General features: G+C 29.8%; 1 protein-coding gene across 1 annotated transcript in view; it reads right to left on the bottom strand.

Annotated features, from left to right (window-relative positions):
- LOC107164127 (dynein axonemal heavy chain 7-like) overlaps window positions 1-18,175 on the bottom strand; it is a 39,453-nt gene extending 21,278 nt beyond the window's left edge. The window contains exons 1-28 of the mRNA XM_089223899.1: window positions 17,826-18,175; window positions 17,574-17,751; window positions 17,314-17,489; window positions 17,099-17,251; window positions 16,810-17,008; window positions 14,774-14,938; window positions 13,336-13,510; window positions 13,110-13,275; window positions 12,945-13,049; window positions 12,829-12,843; window positions 12,358-12,763; window positions 12,180-12,299; window positions 11,793-11,926; window positions 11,564-11,729; window positions 8,256-8,410; window positions 4,219-4,326; window positions 3,476-3,740; window positions 3,240-3,415; window positions 2,941-3,169; window positions 2,638-2,844; window positions 2,406-2,575; window positions 2,048-2,327; window positions 1,727-1,966; window positions 1,502-1,667; window positions 1,214-1,437; window positions 859-1,157; window positions 595-781; window positions 308-537 (exon numbers count right to left, since the gene is read on the bottom strand). Coding sequence (XP_089080025.1) covers window positions 308-537; window positions 595-781; window positions 859-1,157; window positions 1,214-1,437; window positions 1,502-1,667; window positions 1,727-1,966; window positions 2,048-2,327; window positions 2,406-2,575; window positions 2,638-2,844; window positions 2,941-3,169; window positions 3,240-3,415; window positions 3,476-3,740; window positions 4,219-4,326; window positions 8,256-8,410; window positions 11,564-11,729; window positions 11,793-11,926; window positions 12,180-12,299; window positions 12,358-12,763; window positions 12,829-12,843; window positions 12,945-13,049; window positions 13,110-13,275; window positions 13,336-13,510; window positions 14,774-14,938; window positions 16,810-17,008; window positions 17,099-17,251; window positions 17,314-17,489; window positions 17,574-17,751; window positions 17,826-18,127 — 5,396 coding nt within the window. The 5' untranslated portion in view covers window positions 18,128-18,175. The remainder of the gene's footprint in view (window positions 1-307; window positions 538-594; window positions 782-858; window positions 1,158-1,213; window positions 1,438-1,501; window positions 1,668-1,726; window positions 1,967-2,047; window positions 2,328-2,405; window positions 2,576-2,637; window positions 2,845-2,940; window positions 3,170-3,239; window positions 3,416-3,475; window positions 3,741-4,218; window positions 4,327-8,255; window positions 8,411-11,563; window positions 11,730-11,792; window positions 11,927-12,179; window positions 12,300-12,357; window positions 12,764-12,828; window positions 12,844-12,944; window positions 13,050-13,109; window positions 13,276-13,335; window positions 13,511-14,773; window positions 14,939-16,809; window positions 17,009-17,098; window positions 17,252-17,313; window positions 17,490-17,573; window positions 17,752-17,825) is intronic.
- Between the last annotated feature and the right edge of the window lie 2,540 nt (window positions 18,176-20,715).

Here is a 20,715-nt window from a genome sequence, read left to right as displayed (position 1 = left end):
TTGAATATTTTGAAACTACGAAAATTTCAAAATGTGGACTTATTGATCTCAATTAGACATAACGAATTCAGATAAGTTATCTGATATTATGATATTGCATAAATAAGTCGATTCATAGTATGGACAAAAAGTTTAAACAAATAATAATTAATTGTTTACCACTATTTCTTTTACACGCAACCATACATACTAGTCCTTACTAACTATGCACATATTTACATGACCCACATGATTATGATTTAAAAAATTCCTAATTGGAACTGCTTAAAGACTGTCCACCACCAATCCCAATAAATGATTAACTTACAAAACAATATTTGTTTCTCCAGCATTAGTTAGTTGAACACAACTATGGCGAATAAAGCTAAGACAAGGAGGAGTTATCCAGTCAAATAAACACATTATATCTATTCCGTTTTGATCTAAAGACCATAACTCTGGACAAGTCTTTATCCAACTTTCAATTAATGGCCTCCAACCCAACTCTAAGGGATCTAAATAAATCATACCGCAACGAGAGACAGTAGCAGGAGAAGCCTAGAAATACACATTTAGTTTTACGATGTTAACGAATAAATAGACTATATGCCTTACCTGAGTAAGGTTGATAACCTCAAATATCATAGACATATTATCTGGCATACAAATTACTTCGCCAGAACTTAAGCACAACTTTTTATTATCATCTAGTACAGTGTTTAGATTTTCTATCCAAACAGTATCAATCGGGCCATCAAATATCAACCATTTCCTGTCTGAAGTCTCTGACATTGAATATTTTCTAAAAATTAAATATTTATTGTAGTTTAAACACTTATAACACAACAGCATGTTTAAACATGTTAAACAAATACATACCTAAACGTATTAGCTATAACCCCGTTAGTCCATTCATGCAATACATCATCAAAATAACCGTAAAGTTGATTAATAGTCAATGCTTTAGGATTTATTGTTTCATATTCGACCTTTTCCTCTCCATGGTTCAGTTTATTTTGTAAATTTAAAGTTTGCGCGAGTAAATGAAGTACTGAAGTCTTGCCTCCAAATGGATTGCCAACTAACATAAAGCCATGCCTAACAACCATCATTTCGTAGGTTTGAATAAGTTTTTCCATGAAAGTGTCAATTGGTTGTAAATGCATCTTCTCACATGTCTAAATAAATAGTAACATACAATACTACCATTACTGTATTTTTAATATTTGCTTACAATTTTTGCAGAAGAAATCAAATTTTCATGTGAGGAATTTGGTAATTTAACATCAGAAAATAAATCAGATATTATTCCCTTAAACAAAATTACATCTTTGTTTAAAAATTTAGCTAAATTCACATTCAAAATAGATCTAAGCAAAAGTTCTGACTCGTCATTTTCAGGAAATTTCATCTTTAAATTTCCTACTGCTATAAGTACAGCTTTAACGGCTCGCATACCTATTGCCATAATAAACAAATATTATTTACAAAGGCTATCACACGGGTTTTTCTTGAAACATACCGTAATCATAATGTGGTTGAACTGTTAATTGTTCCGAGCATAATTTGTACGTAGTAACAATTTTAATAGATAACTCTCTTGCATTCTTAAATCCATAAGAATATAATACAATTTCACTAACCATTGCATAATCTGGCACCATCATAGCTACAGTTCTAAATAAAACCTGTGAATAATAACACAGATTTTGATTTTTCGTGATGTTAAAATTTTATTATTTTAAACCTTCAAATTATCAGGAAGATTGAATCTTCCAACATATCCTGGGTTCATAGTAATGCATACATAACTCCTTGGATTCAATTTTACTTCGGTACCTTCAAAGAAAAATGTTTCAACGTTTGTTCTCACTGCTTGAAGTATACCTAAGATTTGTTGCGCTACCACCGACAATACTTCAATATCAATACGGTTGAAATCGTCAAAACAAATCCAAGCTCCGGATGAAGCTAACCCTTTGAAAAACTAAGAAAATTATAACACATATATTTATTTAATTAGTTTAACAATATTTAAATACATTTTTAAATATAATTATATAAGTACTTTTCTCATTTCCAAGTAATTAAGTCTCTCGGAGCAATTAAACACTACACATTGGAATCCCAAAGCCCTTGCTAAATCTTTTATAGTTTCTGTCTTACCAGTACCTGCTGGCCCTTCAGGTGCACCATATAGGTGCAAATGATAAGCACTGATAAGAGTACGATAACACCTATCCGTTAAAGGTGTGAGAACAAGTCTAGGGTTATTTCCTAAGTATTCATACGCATATTTTATAGTTACATTTGTAATGCGTGCCAAGGCATCATCTTCCCAATAATATCTAAACACATAATCAACGTATGATTAGAAATGAGATAACGTTCAATTTAAAAAAAAAATTTTAAAAACGAGGTACCACCTTAACTGGCTTAGCCATTTAAAATCCATATCATGACAAATGTTGTTGTTGGCTAACTCATTAACAACATCTCTGCTGTGAACATCTAATGTAACTAAAGTACTTAAAGTTATTCTTCTTTGTTTATTCAATTTACCACGTACTAAATTTACAATATCTTCTAATTGTTTCTATAACCAAAATTGATAAAAATAAAACATTGTGAAATGTATAAACAATTGAAAAAAAATACAGTCAAAAACTTATGGTAATTTTGCATTTGGCCGGGTTTTTGTACAATAAATATATCGTGAACTTCAGCAGTCCAAAACATTTGAGTAACACTTAAAACACATTGACCTGGCCATTTTTGTACCCACATTGTTCGTTCTATGATTGAGTATTCATTATAAGCGTTTTCAATTAAATTTCTAATTGATATTACCATTTGTTTTTCTACCTAGGTATATTAAATGATAATGATTAAAATATTAAATAATCAACTAAAAATAAATTATTATTAATAGAAAATGAAAAATGAAAAATGGGAAATAACCTGAAATAGCCATTTTTCAACACTTCCTCCGGCTTCAACAGTCGAAATAAATTGACTGAGTACTATTTCTTCACCCTCGCTACTTAAAAATTTCAAAATATCCAAATTATCATTAAACTCAAGTTTGGAAATTCCTTCAAAACATTTTTTTAAATGAGGCTGAACTCTTTTTGGATCTCTTGTTTCAGATAAAATTTCTAACATTTCATTATTTGAAAGAAAATAAAATCTAAATTTGAATTGTATATTTATTACATAATTTTAAAATGTAATATTTTAAGTTTCAATTGTAGTTTAACCTGGGAAAAAACAATCGTTTTTTTTCCAAATAGTTATTAACTCCTAAGTTAATAGATTCCGCCATTTGGGTACATTTAAACAATGATTCTAGAACACCTTCTCGACCAACACATTTAATGGCCAATGGACGAGAACTGATCATACTTATTAGTCCTTTTATAATCATATTAATCTCCTAAACGTGAAATTTATAATTATTATATTCACTTGACTATACCACAAAAAATAATATTACGTTAAACAGAGATCCTTCTTCAGGCATTTGAGCAGCTATATCTTTGGAATTAAATATTGGCATGAGGTATAGCCATCGCATTTGCACACTTGCCCATTCTTCAAGTGTCGAATTCATTCGGTTCACCTTATCAAACCACTCTTTTACTTCACTTTCTATAGGTTTTACAAACGCTGAACCCCGAATCGATATAGTCTTAATGAAATGATCATCGAGTAATGCTTGGATACTATCTAACCCAGACAATATATTTACTTTTGTATCCCTTAAAAATGTAGGAAAAAATTCATTATGTACAATTATTATTTCAAAAACTTTAAGTATTTACTTAAATTGATTAATGTTAGGGTGTCGGAGCAACTTCGTTATTAGTAGAAAACATGTAATACAGGAAAAAATCTTAAACCCAGTATAATAATTGGATAACGTCAATTTTGCTTTTTTTTTTATTTTAAACATGTGAACATTTCGCAGGTTGGAACAAACCCCGATTTTTAAAATTATAAGTTATAATTATAACTATAGAAGCCAAAATATGCAATTGAATAAACACAATACTTATTAAATTTCAAACATATTTTTCAAACGATATTTAATGTGAAATGAAAATTCAGGCTTTGATCCAACCTGCAAAAAGTTCGTGATATGCCGATTGTAAATGTGCAATATTATGTAGCCCGATGTAGGTACTTGTTACATGGAGTCAACAAATAGTTAAGTTGCGGCCTCTTAAAAAAACATACTTGTACGGACTGATACATAGTTCAATAGTTTTCCAATCTTCTTGCATTTTTTGTAACGACTTTCTTAATTGTTCTTCTTTAGTGGCGCCAATACTGATGACGTCAAACCTATACAAATTATTTAGAAACTAAGTGTATCACTAATACAACTAATATAGGTACTTATACTAAGGGTATATCTGATTTACTTCATATCTAACTATAAATAATATTATTGACATACCTATTTTACGATGTTTAATATCAACAACGAAGTATAATATATTGATAACGATTAAAAAATGTATTGTCTTATATTTTTTTTTGTTTTTTACAAGTTTTCAAACTGTCTTTGTTTTGTTTGATCTTTTAATTTTATTAGATTTTTATGAAGGTAGAACAAATACAGTTAATATACAACTCAAACAGGATCAAAACAACATTTCATCGAATCTTTTGAATGTCAAATAATAACACAACTTTTAACGAGTCTTCGCTTTGTTTGATTTTCACGAAGTGTTCACAAAAATTATTTAACTATGGTATTTAATATATTTTTTATAAGTATAATTAAATAAATAATAAATAATTAACAACTGAATAATTTTAATATCACTTATGAAAACTTCATAATAAGAACTACAACAATTTTACTTCAAAATTATTCACATAAAATATTATTTTTTTTTAATAGTACAGATATATTTCAATATGACAATATAAATTTTAATTAAATTTATACCATATATAAGTGAACAGAAAACATGTTTCCATGAATCTATACATTTTAAACTTTTATTAGACTCTAAATATAACAAAATTCAAATATTTGACTTGTGTAACGAAAATATCAAATGATTGGTAAATTATCAACAATTTATAGAAAATTTATCACGTCGTTTTTAGATGTTGAGCCAAAATTTGGCTCATACAATTGGTGAGATTAAACTATCCTACTCCTCATATTAATCCATGAGTGACTAATGGTTAGTTTTATGCATCAGATATTTTAATATACTGTTCTTAGATAAATAGTAATATATCTAATATATAAGAATGTCGTATTACAGTGTTAGTTATTGAACTCCTCCAAAACGGCTTGACCGATTTTCATTAAATTTTCTGTGTATATTAAATATTTGGTAGGTCTTTGAGATTTACGATATAAATGCTTGCCATGGGTTTTAAAGCTATTGTAATAATTATTGGTTGCCATTAGTTAAAAATGGTTTCTATTGATTATAGGCGAAATAATTAGTACAAATTAGTATTTTAAAGTAGGGCGAGTTGTACTAATAGCCCCTTATCTAGGGATTTCCTATGCCAGGGTGGCTGAATCGCACTTCCTGCTGCAAATTACATCCAAAAGTATTTAAACGATCACAATTTTTTTAAAGGTTGTCATATTTAAAAGGCAAATTAAACGGAGTCATCTAGATTTACGATATAAATTTTTGTTTATTAATGGTTGTTATGGGTTTGTAACGGAGTAGCAGTCACCACATAAAACGGTCCTTTTCAGGACCACCAATCAGCGGACAGTATGACAGCACAAACCCCACAGACCAACATTAGGACAATAATAAAGCCCCAAATAACAACACACCAAAAACAATAAGGGTTGCATATAGGGGAGAGTAAGACGAATCCAACGATCCCTCACCACGTCAATAACTCCAAAACAGAGTTAACTACAGAATTTCTCGTACCACACCATGGGTAAACACAACTAAACACGGCGGCAGCAGATAGTTTACTAGTCAGTACGGCAGACGACTTATATACCGGACGATTTAGCATAATCAATACAGTTTTCAATAATCCTTCAATCAGTTCAAACTTACACACACCGAACTACAGAAGGAATCAAGACACATCAAGAATTCATCAACGTAGCGTTCCAGCCTACACCGTGGACGAAGTCATTGATACAGCGGCGAAGACACTCATTACACGAAACGGCGACTGACAAGCGCAGCGTTCCCGGTCACACCACGGACAAGGCCATTGGCGTAGCGGCGAAGACACTCGTTATACGAGGTGGCAACCAACAAGCACAACATACTTGATTACCACGCACGAAACCATCGACGCAGCAGCGAGGACATTCGATATACAAGGCAGTCTCCGGCGTTGACGAATACGCGCACAACTGCTAGCATTGTTAATGCGCTAACGGTCGATATACCATCGCGACCAAAAAGAAACGGTTCTTTTCAGAACCACCAATCTGGTATCCCATCCTCGGTGTGCCTGCTCAGGTATCACTGTGAGATAATATCAAATCAAACACGACTTATAAGAGACCGTGGGAGAATGATTCTAACTCATCCCCTTTCTTATTATATAATTGTTAATAATACTAAATTGTAAGTCCCAGTATTTGTATTTTCAATTTTGCCTCTGCAGGCCCGATAGATACTGCCCGTCGCGGCCCGCTTCTTTAAGCCAACCGCACGGCCCGGAACCATCTTCCCTCACATATATTAATGTATATAATTCATATCGCACAATAAACCAACGAAATGTAGGTACATAAAACAACCATGCGTATAATTATCCACGATCACGGAACGTCGGGAATCGACGGACCGTATCAGGTTATACTAACACGATACTTAAACTCTGAGTGGCTGGCAGAAAGAGCAATTTTGGCAGCAAAAAATCTGGATGTCAATGATTTTAATTTCAAGACACAACAGTTGTTGCCAGGGGACTTGGTGTCATACAAATCTATCGATACAGTTTACGATACCAATGAAACTGTAAATTGTCCAGCAGAGTTTTTGAACTCATTGAATTTGCCAGGCATTCCACCATTTACGATTAAAAGTTGAATCTCCTATAATTTTGATTCGTAATTTGAACCCACCAAGGCTATGCAATGGCATTCAATTAGTCATTAAAAAATTAATGAAAAATGTTATCGAAGCCAGCATTTGAATGGCAAGTTCCGAGAATAAGATATATTACTACCACAAATCTCTATTATTTCCACAGATATCCTAATTTCCAATTAAATTGATTATTCGCAATGACAATCAACAAGTCTCAAGGCCAAAAGATGTCTGTTTGTGGCTTGGATTTGAACACACCGTGTTTTTCACAACGAAAATTATACGTAGCCTGTTGTCACGTGGGTAATCCATCCAGTTTGTTTGTGTTGGCTGAAGATGAACTAACTAACACTCCATTGCACTAAGAGATTAATAGTGTTTTTGAATTTCTTAATGTGTAATAGAGATGTAATTTGAAATTTATTAGTTAAGATAGTGAAAGTACGATAAATTAAAAATGAATATTTGGTGTTTTGTTATTGTTCCCAAAATCCATTCCTCTTTCAGTCATTACCAGTAAAACACATCAACACACAATTATAATAATTTAGTTATTTTTTATTTGACTACCAATGTATTCATTAGAAATACACTATAGAGTTCATAGTAACACTTATTTACTGCACGTATTTTAAAAAGAAAGAAAATATTCACCAATATGATGTATAATAATCAATTTTGTTAGGTACCAACATATTATCATTACAGCGTGTAATGTATCCATCCTCAAAAAAAAAAAACTAACCCCACCATTTTAAAAATTATTTATGTATACTACTAAACAATAATATAATGTAGATTTATATTATTAATTTAAGTCATAACGTGGTTTAACCGTCCTAAATAAAATTACATAATAATCATTATTGTGCGTTAACCGTTTAAGTGCTGGATTAATGGTTATGTTTGTGTTCATGTATATACTAAAGCCATCGTAAGAACGCTACTGGGCGACGACCAAAATTCGTCCGATTTCGCTCATTCCCACCACTAAACCTTCCCGAACGCTGGCCACCGCCACTGTCGCTACCACTTTACGGCGATGACTACTGGTGGAGTAAGAAAAATTTGGGTGCGAAACCGTGGACTGCGTAGCGTCATTTGATTGCGCAAATAATTCACGTTCTTACAGTGGCACTAGTACAGACCTTACACCTTACAGTATTCAAATAACTGAATATTAGTGAGTTTAATTTTTTTTAAATATAAATATGAACTTACTGAGGTAGTAGTTGTTCTAAATTTAAATCAATGATTTTTGACAGTGTCGTGCCAGCATTTGGAGTTAAGTTAAATCCTGACAGTTCAGACATCTCAATCCAGTGTCTATCAGTTAAAGCCGGGTTACACATAATTCTGATGATTGGCATGTAATTCTAGAGTAAATATATAATTTTTGTTTAAATAAATACCATTTAAATCAACAATTCATTTGATTACGCCTATTCACCCTTTTTTCTATGATGAATTAAAAATTCAGTTTTTTCATTTTATATTCTTAATTTAATTATGAAACAAATAATGAATTATACAATTCTATCTATTTATTTAAATTAATTTTATTTCAGAAGAAGATTAACTAAGAATGTATTAAATTCAATAGATAGCTTCCTGCTAGCCGAATTTAACAATAATATAAAATATAAACTAATGATAACTAAAATGTATAATACAAATAATTGTAAATAATACAAATAGAACATTAAATTTAAAAAAATTATTGTAAATAACAGTTAAAGTATATACGATTATCAATAATTAAATATGTTGTGTATTCTTATTTATAAGAATTTGTGACAAATAGTAAATTTTAATTAATTTAATTAATATATTTAATAATATTAATATTTAATGATGTATGTATATTGGTTATTTTAATCCTTTTAATAATTAATAATTGTTACCCTAAATTGATTTTTGAATTCAACCATATAAAACTATGCTTACAATTTTAATTTTACTTTATTAAATTAAAAATTAAAGTACAAATTTATTTTTGTGATTTTAACGAATAAAATAACTATACTTATCCCTCTAAAGTGTATTCAAGTACATATCCCTAATTAATTGTTATGTACGATATTTTAGTTAGATATTTCATTTAACACAATACCAAACATGATTAAAGGAACTTTTACTAAAAACATTTTTTTGTTTTCAACAAATTCATTAAAGAAATGCTCAAAAATGAGATAATTATTACAAAGTAATCAGTTTTTCTTTTCAAATTTTGTTAAACTATGACTGCATAAGTAAGCAAAATCACAGTTCCTTTAATCTAGATATTCCAAACTTTTTTCTTTGAATTTCATTATTCATTTAAGAAATATAAAATATTAATTGAAAGTGATTTTTTCGAGATGGATCATCTCTCAAAAAATTAGGTTATTTGTTTTGAAATTTTTTTAATGAACCTATCTATGTATGTCTAACATTTATATTGTTTATAAGCTTTTATAAAAAGTAAGCAAACAACAACGTAAAAATTCTAAATTTTTAGGGTGATGCCAACAATAGTTGCATATAGTAGGTACACATTTTGTAGGAAAATCTGTAAAATTTAACCTAACCTAAGTGTGTATATTATATAAATATTTATTACACTATTTATATTTATTTTATCACTTGTGTATTATTTGAAGGTGCTTGTTAAAATTTATTTTTTTAGGGGGACAAAGCCCATCTAAGACACCCCACCTATTTAGGTCACATGTAAGTACAACACTTACATAAATTAAAATAATTATTTAATGTTGTTCCATACTCATTGACACATTGTTGATAATTTATTTATTTATTTATAAGACGGATGGAAGCCCAATTTAGATATAAAAACAAAGTTAATATTTACATTATTAAGATTATAGATGATATAGAACTAACAGAAATATATATATACAACAAAAAATTGCAAATAAACTAGAGTAGGTAGGTAAGAGAAAGAGGGGTCAAGATTTGCATGTCTCATACAACGAGTAAGGGATTCGTTAACCAAATAGTCAGTGCTTAATGTCGGTAAATCGAAAAGGGAAACGTTACGAATATGGCGTGCAGGGACCCTGAAATGAATATGTTGAAGGAAATATGGTGAATCGGTTTTCCCAAAAATTATGTTTAGAAGGAAGAGCGAATCGCGAGCAGAGCGGCGATCTGCCAGTGGAAGTAGATTAGACCTGAGTGACACCAGGTCATAGTCATGTGGAAAATGGTGGATATTAACTTTAAACCCAGCAAAGCTGAGAAATTTACGTTATACACGTTCAATATATTGGGAGTAGACCAGTGATTGGGGATTCCATACCACAGAACCGTACTCGAGGATGGACCTAACCAACGCACAATACACTGCCTTTAGGGATCTACTCATAGTTAATTCAAACTCACTAGCAATTCTTTTAATAAAACGTAAGATCCTAATCACCTTACATGTAATGTGGTCAATGTGAGCTAAAGGAAAGAATGAGAAAACTAGGATGAAACCGAGATCACAAGTAACAGTAACAACGGAATTTAGGATGGAGCCTATAATAGATAATGAGAATTGACGAGGGAAATGGCATGTAGTGAAGAACATAGGCTTACATTTATTGACATTGAGGTATAAACCAATAGTATCACCCTACACGACAAAACGGTCCAAGTCCTCTTATAAGTGCTTGCAGTCAGTCAACGAATCAACTTTGAGAAAAAGCTTTATATCGTCGGCAAAACATAAAATCATACAATGGCGAGGGGTATTAAAACCACTATTTATGAGCAGCGAGAACAGGATAGGAGATAAGTGTCCACCTAGCGGGACACCAGAGGTCGTGGTAAATATTTGAGACTTTGATCCGTATAGCTTAACCCATTGTGGCCTACTTAATAAATGTGACCGTATCCAGCCAAGTAAAGGGTAGCCAAATCCAAAAACCTCCAGAACAGATATTAACATTTCATGGTTTACGAAGTCAAACGCTTTGGCAAAGTCAGTATATATAACGTCTACCTGGAACCCGCATTTGAAGGCGTCATAAATTTATTTTGTGAAAGTTATATTTACAAGTTTCAGTAGAGCGCCCCGGGCGGAAACCATGCTGCTCATCTATCAGGACTGGATTTAGAAAAGGCATTATACTGTCTAAGACTAAAGATTTGAAGGTTTTGGATAAGTGAGAAAGAGTAGAAACAGGCCGGTAGTGCATCACGTCAGAAATATCACTAGATTTAAAAATAAGGGTTATATGGCCAATTTTCCATAGTGCTGGAAAAACAGCTTCATCTAAAGATAGATGAAATAGTAACCAAAGTATAAAAGAAATGATTTGCCTTCTGATAAATAAAATCACCCGGAATACCATCAGATCCAACTGATGTTATACCTCGCAGGAAGTTTAAACAGCACGTGTTTGGCAGAAAAATCAGCAGTTTTGGGCGAATCAAAAAAAGGAATATTAAGTGACTCTATATATTATACATTAATTATACCTATGTATAAGTCAAAACCATCATATTAAATATTGTACTGAACGCAGTGTAGGTATACGAACCCTAAACTCCGTCATACTGTTTATTGTTTGATCAGCTATCTTTAAAGGTGCTGGCCAAAGATTCATGTCAGGATCGTCAATTATACCCTCATATCTTTTGCTGTAATTTTGTGATAGCATTTCTTTACATTTAACTCTCAAAAATTCTTGCATTTTCGACGCTTCTCTATAATTTTAAATACATGTAATTAATATGAATTCGTTATTTAAATATTCCTAGTTTGGTTACTTGTAAAACTCATTAACTGTTTTTTCTATTTCCGATAAAATGAGAGTATCAAAATCACCACGCATCCATAAATTCTTTTTCAAAAACCAACGATAGGAAAATGTAATTAGGTCGACGAATGGCCTCGTGAAATCCTACAAAAAACAATTTTTTTGGATACACATAGTTTAGTAGACATTTATATCACTAACAAAAAATAATAAACATTGAATTAATAATTGACGATTTGTCTGAGCATTTGTATAGATCATAAGAATTAAATGCATTAAATTAAAATATATTTACTTCATTAATTAATCAACATTATAATAATTTAATGTTCTCGTCTGACCATAATAAATCATAAAATATATAATATTATAATTATATTTATATTAATTATCATACTTTTATTTCATCAAGTTCAGGAAATGTGCTAATTGGTTTGTTGAATAACTCTTCTTCTCTGTTAATCCAAGACACTGTATCGTCAAATTTTTCAATTTTTCTTTGCAATGTGCTAACGAACTACAAAATATATGTTAACTATAATACTTTTCACGTTAAAAAAATTGTTAAATGTTACTAATTTGTATTCATAGAGCTTGTTGACATCGTCGATACGGTCCAAAAACGTAAGACTTGGTGCAAATGCGTCCAAATCATAATTTAACGTACTAATCACTTTGGCTAAGGTTTCTTCTGCATTCGATTTCCCAGCCTCGTATATAGTAGAATATTTAAAAAACACGGGTGATGTATTCTGTATCCATTTTATGGCGGATGCGTGTGTTTCCCAAAATTCTTTAGGTAGCACTGCATACTGAGATATGTTGCACGCGACAACGGTCAAATCTTTAACTGTATCGATCATTTCTTTCATAAATGTAGTACTAGCATAAAGCATGTAATCACCAAGTGCTAGAAACTCTTCAGAATTTTTCGGTTTAGATACGGCACGTGAAACCATTTCGTGGAATTTATAGCACACCCTGAGGAAATTATTATTTATTACCTAAAAGTTTTGCAATAAACAGTAATCAAATCATAAACTTACCAAGCTAATGAAGGCCTAAAATATATATATATGTGTGAGTGTGTATATGCAAGTGAACAAAACATTAATAGTTATTAAATATTAAAGATCATAATAAATAAAAATAAACGGCTTACTTTTCATCATTGCTAAGTTGCTTTATAACAGTTTGATCGATAATCTGATCCATATAGGTTTTTGCCAGATCACATATACGTTTCTTCATGTCAATCTGATCGATACTGTAACAATAAACGATGTCTCATTATTGAAATTATATGAGTATTGAATGTTTCCTTTACTTTCCAAGTTCAAAGTTCCAATCGTCTACTAGTTCTGTAGCTCTATTCCTATAGCTCTGAAATAAATCCAACTTTTCTAACATTTCGTCATACGAATGATACTCCTGTAGATATATGAAAAGATTTTCGGGCTGTTTTTCATTTACAACTTCACTGAAATCATTATCTGTAAATGGCATACGATAAATGAGAAAACATGAAATTTGGTTATCAATTGAAGTTCTACCCATTTTTTTTAAATATGCTGTCAAGTCTTTATACATAATATTGAGCTTTTCTGCCAAATTAGCTTTTGCTCTGTCCAAATATTGTTTTCCACGCCTAATAGAAATAAATTGAGAGGATACTGGTACACCAAAGCGATACTCCAAAGACGGTAATTCACTGACTGCGGTATTTATCTAAAAAAATGCGATTATAATAAATAATTATTAACAAAGCCTAAAACATAAATATTAAACAAATTTCCAAGTTTTCTTTTTTATCTAATATTTATTTAAGAATTAATCATGAAACTAAATATTTCATCACATAATAAGATAAACATTATATTTCCGTGTAAATAAACAAGATTTTTTAAGTTTCAAAAGTTGACATTTTCTTCATATGACTTTCAAAAATAATTTTTTCATATAAAAAAATGTAACGTTACTTGTTGGCAGTGGTAAAAAATGATTTATTAAGTTAATATGTTAACACGTCTCAAAAGTACAAAAGTACTAAATATAGTTTAAGTAATAAAAAAATCATTAAACTTTGATATGATATAATATTATAATCGTTTATATACAAAATTACAAACGCCTTGTATTATAAAACTTAATTTTAGAACTATTATTTTTTAATTTTAACCCATTATGAGTAAAGTTATTTATCAATCTTTTTTAAATCACAAACGGACAAACTATACTTTTTTAGATTATTTAATGGATAAACTGTATTATTTTAATGTTTTGTTATAAATATTGAATTGAAATGTCAACTTATAGTCTCTAAAAGACTTTTTTTTAATTCCAACACGGACATAATAAGTATGCCTGATGAATAATGATAATTAATGATAGATCGAAATTTTCGAATTTCGAATCAAACTAAGTTGAATGTTGTTCAATGGTTGAACCCTGGCAGAGTTCGAATTTTAGTTTTATAAAGAATTTTAATAGTTCGGTTCGGTTCGGGCTTACTTTGATACCAAAAAATTATGTTCGACCTATTACTTATAATACTACGTATTTACAATATCTTTCACTATTGCACATTGAAACTTAAAGTTTATCAATTTTCAATAAATTAATAACAAAAACCAATTATATACAAGCTCCAATCACTATGCTCCCCTTTACGTATCCAAATAAAACTTACATAAAGACCTCAATACCCCACCTTGTCTCAGATTTATCAATAATACCTACACAACAGATAACCTAACTTCATACCCAAATCCACTAGGTATGTGCTTAAATAGCTAACCATTTAAAGTTTTACCGTGGTTGTTTTTATAAGAACAACAAAGATGTCAACTATCACTATAACTACAATCGTTGCGTTTCATTTTTTGCCACGATTTTTTTTTCTATCCATACCTCATAAAAGGAGTTTTACTTTAATAAAAACCATCTCAATTTACTATTTATTAGCATTAAATCATTAGAAATTTAACTCACTAAATTCAAAACTGAACAATATTGATCACATATTTCACTAACACTTGGTGTGCTGATACATTTAGAACCAACAAAATGTAACTTGAAATTTAGTTTTGGCGCTGTTGACACATTTCCAAATACTTTTAGTATGTGATCTATAGACTTTAAAATCATATGTTCCATCTGTAAATAAAATAAAAACAAATACAATATTAAAGTAAATTATTATTAGCTTTTTTTTATATAAATAACACAGTTTAATTTTGAAATGCTCTAAGTTAATAATAATATATATAACACAATATGGATTCACTGTATTCAACAGCAAACACTCAATTATAATAAGTACCTACATAACAATTTAATTTCTAAAAAATTCACTAAACAGTCAACATAGAAAACTAAGTATAGGTTAAGATATACATTATTATTTTTAAATACAATTCTACCTTCTCGAAATAACTGAATTCTAGGCCCATAGGCGGAAATGGGTAGGGCTTTATACTACACGGAATTAAATATCCGTGTCGTCCCTTCAGGAGTGCATAAGCATCATCCACGATATAGCAACAACCTCCCAATAGTCCCAATACCGAATCTTACGAGCAACAACTGGACTCCTTACGTTGAGCAATAATCAATGCGTTTAATTATTTCGATTCGAGTGTTTTAAGTAATAGTTACGTTGTTTCACCTAGTACTTTTACAACATAGACCACAATTAGCTACGAGTCAGGTAAGGCATTAATATTATATTTTATATTAATTGTGATTATTTAATTATAGGCATATTTGCATACGATGAAATCGTACGGTGTATTTGATTTGAATTCTCAAATACACAATCTCAAGAGCCTTCCAAACACTTAAAAGAAGGTAATAGTGCAATTTTAATATTTATATTTAGAATCGTTCTTCAGCACTTATAAGTGTAATAAAACGATACAGGTCTTCAAAATTAACTCCCACTCATTGTTATACAAATATTGGCAAGCGCCTTATTTATATTATTATTTGTATTTATAATTATTTATAATTATATTCATTTATATTATTTTATTCATTTATAATTTATTTATCTTATATTTTCTCTTTTCGTGTTTTTACAAAATTTAATCAAACTATTACTTTCAATATATATGCAATTTTCTTTGTAATATATAGGTACATATGATTAAAAAATGTACATATAATAAATAAATTAACACCTAAAAATTTTAATTTAAGAAATATTAAATTGTGAAATTTCAATACATATTTTATAATCTTTTGAAATTATAAACATTAAACTTTAAACATTAGAACAGATTTTATGTTTGTAAAAATTCAATAGGACATTCGCTCAAATATTTTAATCCATAAGTAATAACACTAATAACACAAAATTAGTTTTTCTGAACGAAAATGTCATGATAATATGTTGTTGGTAGATCAAAGATAAGACAAATAGTGCGCTGGATAAAACAGTTATTGGTATGTCATTAATTAATTTCCTAAAAATTAAAAATAAATATTTCAAGTACAGACATTAAGTTACAAATTTTGTAGCAACACTTTGTACCTACTTTGATATAATTACATATAATATTATAGACGATACTCGACAAACATACAAAACCTACTAGGGGCCAAGGGGTGCTGAAATTTTATATTTTAAAAATACGAATGCAAATGTATAAAACTGGTATCATCAGAGCATCACAAGGGTACTGGGTCTCGGACTTTCGAGGGACCTGCCGTTCATGCAGATAATTACTTCAAAATTACTTCAATAGATATTTAAAAAATGTTTGTGGCCGGATTTAGTTCTGTACTAAGTCCAAAAATATGATATAGAGGGCCTGGATATCATAAAAAAAAATTTTGAATTAGAAAATAGGTACACTCATTAACTATTAATTTTTCTAATGTTACCTCACATACTGTTTCTAATTTTGAGAGGTGCAACTGTATCACCCATATTTCACATCCAAAAAAAAAAATTACACTTGTGTATAATATACATATGTATAATTAATTCTAGAATAATTACAATATTTAATTGCATAACATACTTCTAAACTAATTATAGTCGTGACACCTTTGAGAAACTGTGGAAGTGCGTTCAATGGCACACCATCTATTGCTCCTCTCTTAGTTAAAATTAATATAACCTTTTTATACCAATCTTTAGCCAGGTACGAGTCTTGTTTTCGAAAGTCGTGTTCCAAAGTGGCCATTAGATCGTCAAGGTCTCGAGAAAATTCATCAAATCTTAAAATTGTGTCAAACTTCAGTAAATTTCCGTCATAGTAATATAGATACTTAATAATGTTAGTTATTATAATTAGAGTCAAATATTACTTATACACTTCCGCGTTAATCATCGTCTTGGGAACTTGACGTTTCGTAAAATACAATATGCTGATCGTAGTTGGATGGGTGATATATAAGTGTTTTTTCAAGAGGTTTTTTCTTTTCAAAAATAACGGGTAATTTTTAGTCTTACCCCCTAATCTACAAGAATTAAACAGAATTTAAAAATGCATGTAAAAGTTAAATTAATAAACTAAACCAACGCTGCAGTTAACGGATTTTCTTGCTGTTTTTCCGGTAATGGGGCATTAGGATTCGGAATAGGCTTCACAATACCATCAACTTGCAACTTTTTCAACACTTTAATGTAATCAGCCTTAACTTCGTCTATCAGAGATGCCATCACTCTAGTTCGTTTTAAACGCGCCGTCTTTGATTTCTAATTAAGTAATTAATTAATTAATTGTTTGGAAGCATAAATGTATACCAATAATCTATATTATTATTTAAAAATGTGTCACACTTCAATTATATTTTCTATCCATGATTCTTGCATCGGGGTGGGTTCTAGAGCATTAGCATACCCCTTTAGTTGCTTGCGGTAGTAGATCTGTGGCATCTTAACTTCTTCTTGGCGATCGACTGGTGTTGATTTTCCAGCCATCATCAAGTCGATTTTCTGCGTTACAGCGCATTCGTTCCTAAACACAATGGAAAAATTATGTAGATATCAAAAGCTTCCATTATTTTAGCCTTCCGTTAATGAATAACTTACATATAATTTTTAATTATAGTCCTACGATCGCTAATTGCTTTGCTTTTGTTCAACATTTTGCCTTTATTCAAGTATTTACTGATGTCAGGCATTTTCGGCAGTTTCGGAACAACTGGGACAGTATCAAGTAACTGCCTAATCTCTCTTTCTTCAATATTTTCGATATGATCATTAGACGCGATCGGGTATGCCCTTCGAGGAAGTATTGTAGAAGGGCAAGAAAGATCTGAGATGTTTTTCTTTGGTTTTGTTCGCGATTTTGAAGTTGGTGAATTAGGTGGTAATAAATATTCTTTGCTCATTGTGGTGAATAAAAATAAATATTAAATTTATAAATTTATAATCATCGATCGAAAACAATCGAAATGTTTGATAATCATCTACAAACAGATATGAAACAATGATTAAAATTCTGTGTGTTTTAATTTATAACCAATTAAATAATAATAGGTAATTATGAGATTTTACAGTCTAATGTGTATGCACTAAAATCAATATCATATACAACGGCATTCCAATTCAATATATTATGTTTAATATTAATCCAATGTTGAAACAGTAACCTACCTACTTAGCAGTCTATTGTTACTTTAGATTTAATTGTTGTACCTCGTATTTCTATTTCTATATATATTAGTAATAATTAATAGGTAACTAATAAGTTAATTAAATAGGATTCATCAAACATATTATTTGTTTAAACAGTATAGGTACCTTTACATTTACCTAACTCATGTAAAATTTTAAAAACATAAATTGAATTATTTACTATAGGTATACTGTAAAATATAGACATATTACAACATAATAAATCATAATATATACCTATCATCTCCACATTCTACGATTCAAAAATAAAACTAAAAAAAAATTACAATGATTGTTGGTAATGTTATAATTTGTATTATATATATATTATTTTTTTTTATTGTTTAAAAATAACTTTTAATAAAGATTAATCATTTTTTTATACTTTATTAATTGAAATCAAAGTTTTAACCACTTTATAGTTATTTTAATCACTTTGAAAAGTATAAATATTAATTATTATTTCTGAAACAAATTTAACAAAATATAAAATAATTAATAATTATATTTCAATTTGTAAATTAAAATGTACGATAATCAAACATATTTTTTTCAATAAAAGTTTGGAAACCTTAGTGACGTACCTACCTAGATAGGGGTAGACGAAGTTAAATAAATTAAACCGTTTATAAATTTACTTTCAAAACTAAAACAAATTATACATATATGTGAATGATGTCATCACTATTGAATACCTTGCACCAACTAAGCAATATTCAATTCAATATTCTTTTAAATAAGAATAAATATTGGTAGAGCTAGACCGCTCGCTATTTATTTATAAAATTATATAGGTGCCTATGTCTTTTTACTAATAATAATTATCAATAGCATTTGGAGGAACAAAATGTATACGTAATAATAAAAAAACCCGTACATGGGCGCGTATAAATTGTTGATATATATATATATATATAAGGATTAAACCTGAAAGTAATAAAACATTATTTTGTGTCACTTAATGATGTAAAAAACTTACCATTTTTATTCACTAATTTGCAGCTGATGGTGATTACTGATTACACGCATTTTAATATTATTCCTAATATAAAAACGTTAGTCATTGCGCTTGTAGTGACTACGAGAACATTTGGTTGTAAATAGATCAAACAGTATAATAATAATATTATCATTATTATTACGATCGTAACCAAGGGTTTGTATTATATAGTTACGGCGCCATTCACCCCCTCGGCAGTAATTCATTTTTCGATAACGACGCAGAATATTACAATTTACAATATATTAATGTATAGTATAATCAATCTATGTTGTTGTGACTCTACTAAATAAAAAATAATAATAATAATATAATCAGTGGCGGAAAATAGGAAGGAGTTAAGTATACATTTTTTAACATTTTTTTTGCAATTTTCGAAAATAAATAGTAAATTTATTAGATGGTAATATGTCAGGGTGGGAGGGGGAGCACACACCCAAAAAACCCCTAGTTCATTACGCCACTTAATAAGATATAATACGTGCGCCACTGCACCATTCGCTGGACGTGGGTAAAACAAAATATTAATTAATAATATTTTCTTAACAACGCGTAATAATATACCTCACCACGCCAGTATTTGTACACCACAAACGATGTGTTTGGTAAGTTTACGATCAAACTCGTCGGCTAGCTTAAGTTTGCATTATTTATACCATCGTGGGTTGCGGCACGGGTGAAGTTTTTAGGTGCCTAAATATAGTAGGTATGTATGTGTATACCGACGGCAAACTATATTCCAAGTGTTAATTGTATAGATTGAAATTGTGAAACGTACTCGTGGTATTTTTACAAAACGCCCATTACATCTTACGGGTATAGAACTATAGTAGGGACTGCGGTAAGACGACCTCCCGACCTCCGCATTTTAATTATTGAGTAATTTAAATTGTTTTTCACAATTTATTTATCGATGAGCGTTTTAGCTGTGTTTATACAGAGTTCTCGGTTCTTATTATACATAATATACCTGATCGTCTTCCCAATATATTAATAATATACAATATAGATGTCAACATTTATTTACAAAATATTAATATTAATTACTTATGTATAGGTACCAAAGTAATAATAAATTGTAATTATTGTATATAAAAACCAATATTTGTTTATCATTATAGAGAAAATATTCTATTTAATATAAATATGCCTAAAGGTATCTACCTGGTTTTTTCTAGAGAACAATGTTTTTCATTTCTGAGAAGTGCATTGCAGAATCATTGATCAATTAATGACGAATCTAGGACAAAATATCCTGTGCTAAAATATTGAAGTCATGATATCCATAGTCAAAATATCCAA

The sequence above is a fragment of the Diuraphis noxia genome, unplaced genomic scaffold (assembly GCF_037042655.1).
Source record: "Diuraphis noxia isolate RWA-SAM2 unplaced genomic scaffold, SU_Dnox_SAM2 contig0003, whole genome shotgun sequence".
Taxonomy (NCBI): Eukaryota; Metazoa; Arthropoda; class Insecta; order Hemiptera; family Aphididae; genus Diuraphis; species Diuraphis noxia.
The sequence above is the reverse complement of the archived record's forward strand: the minus strand, read 5'-3'. Positions and strand labels throughout refer to the sequence as shown.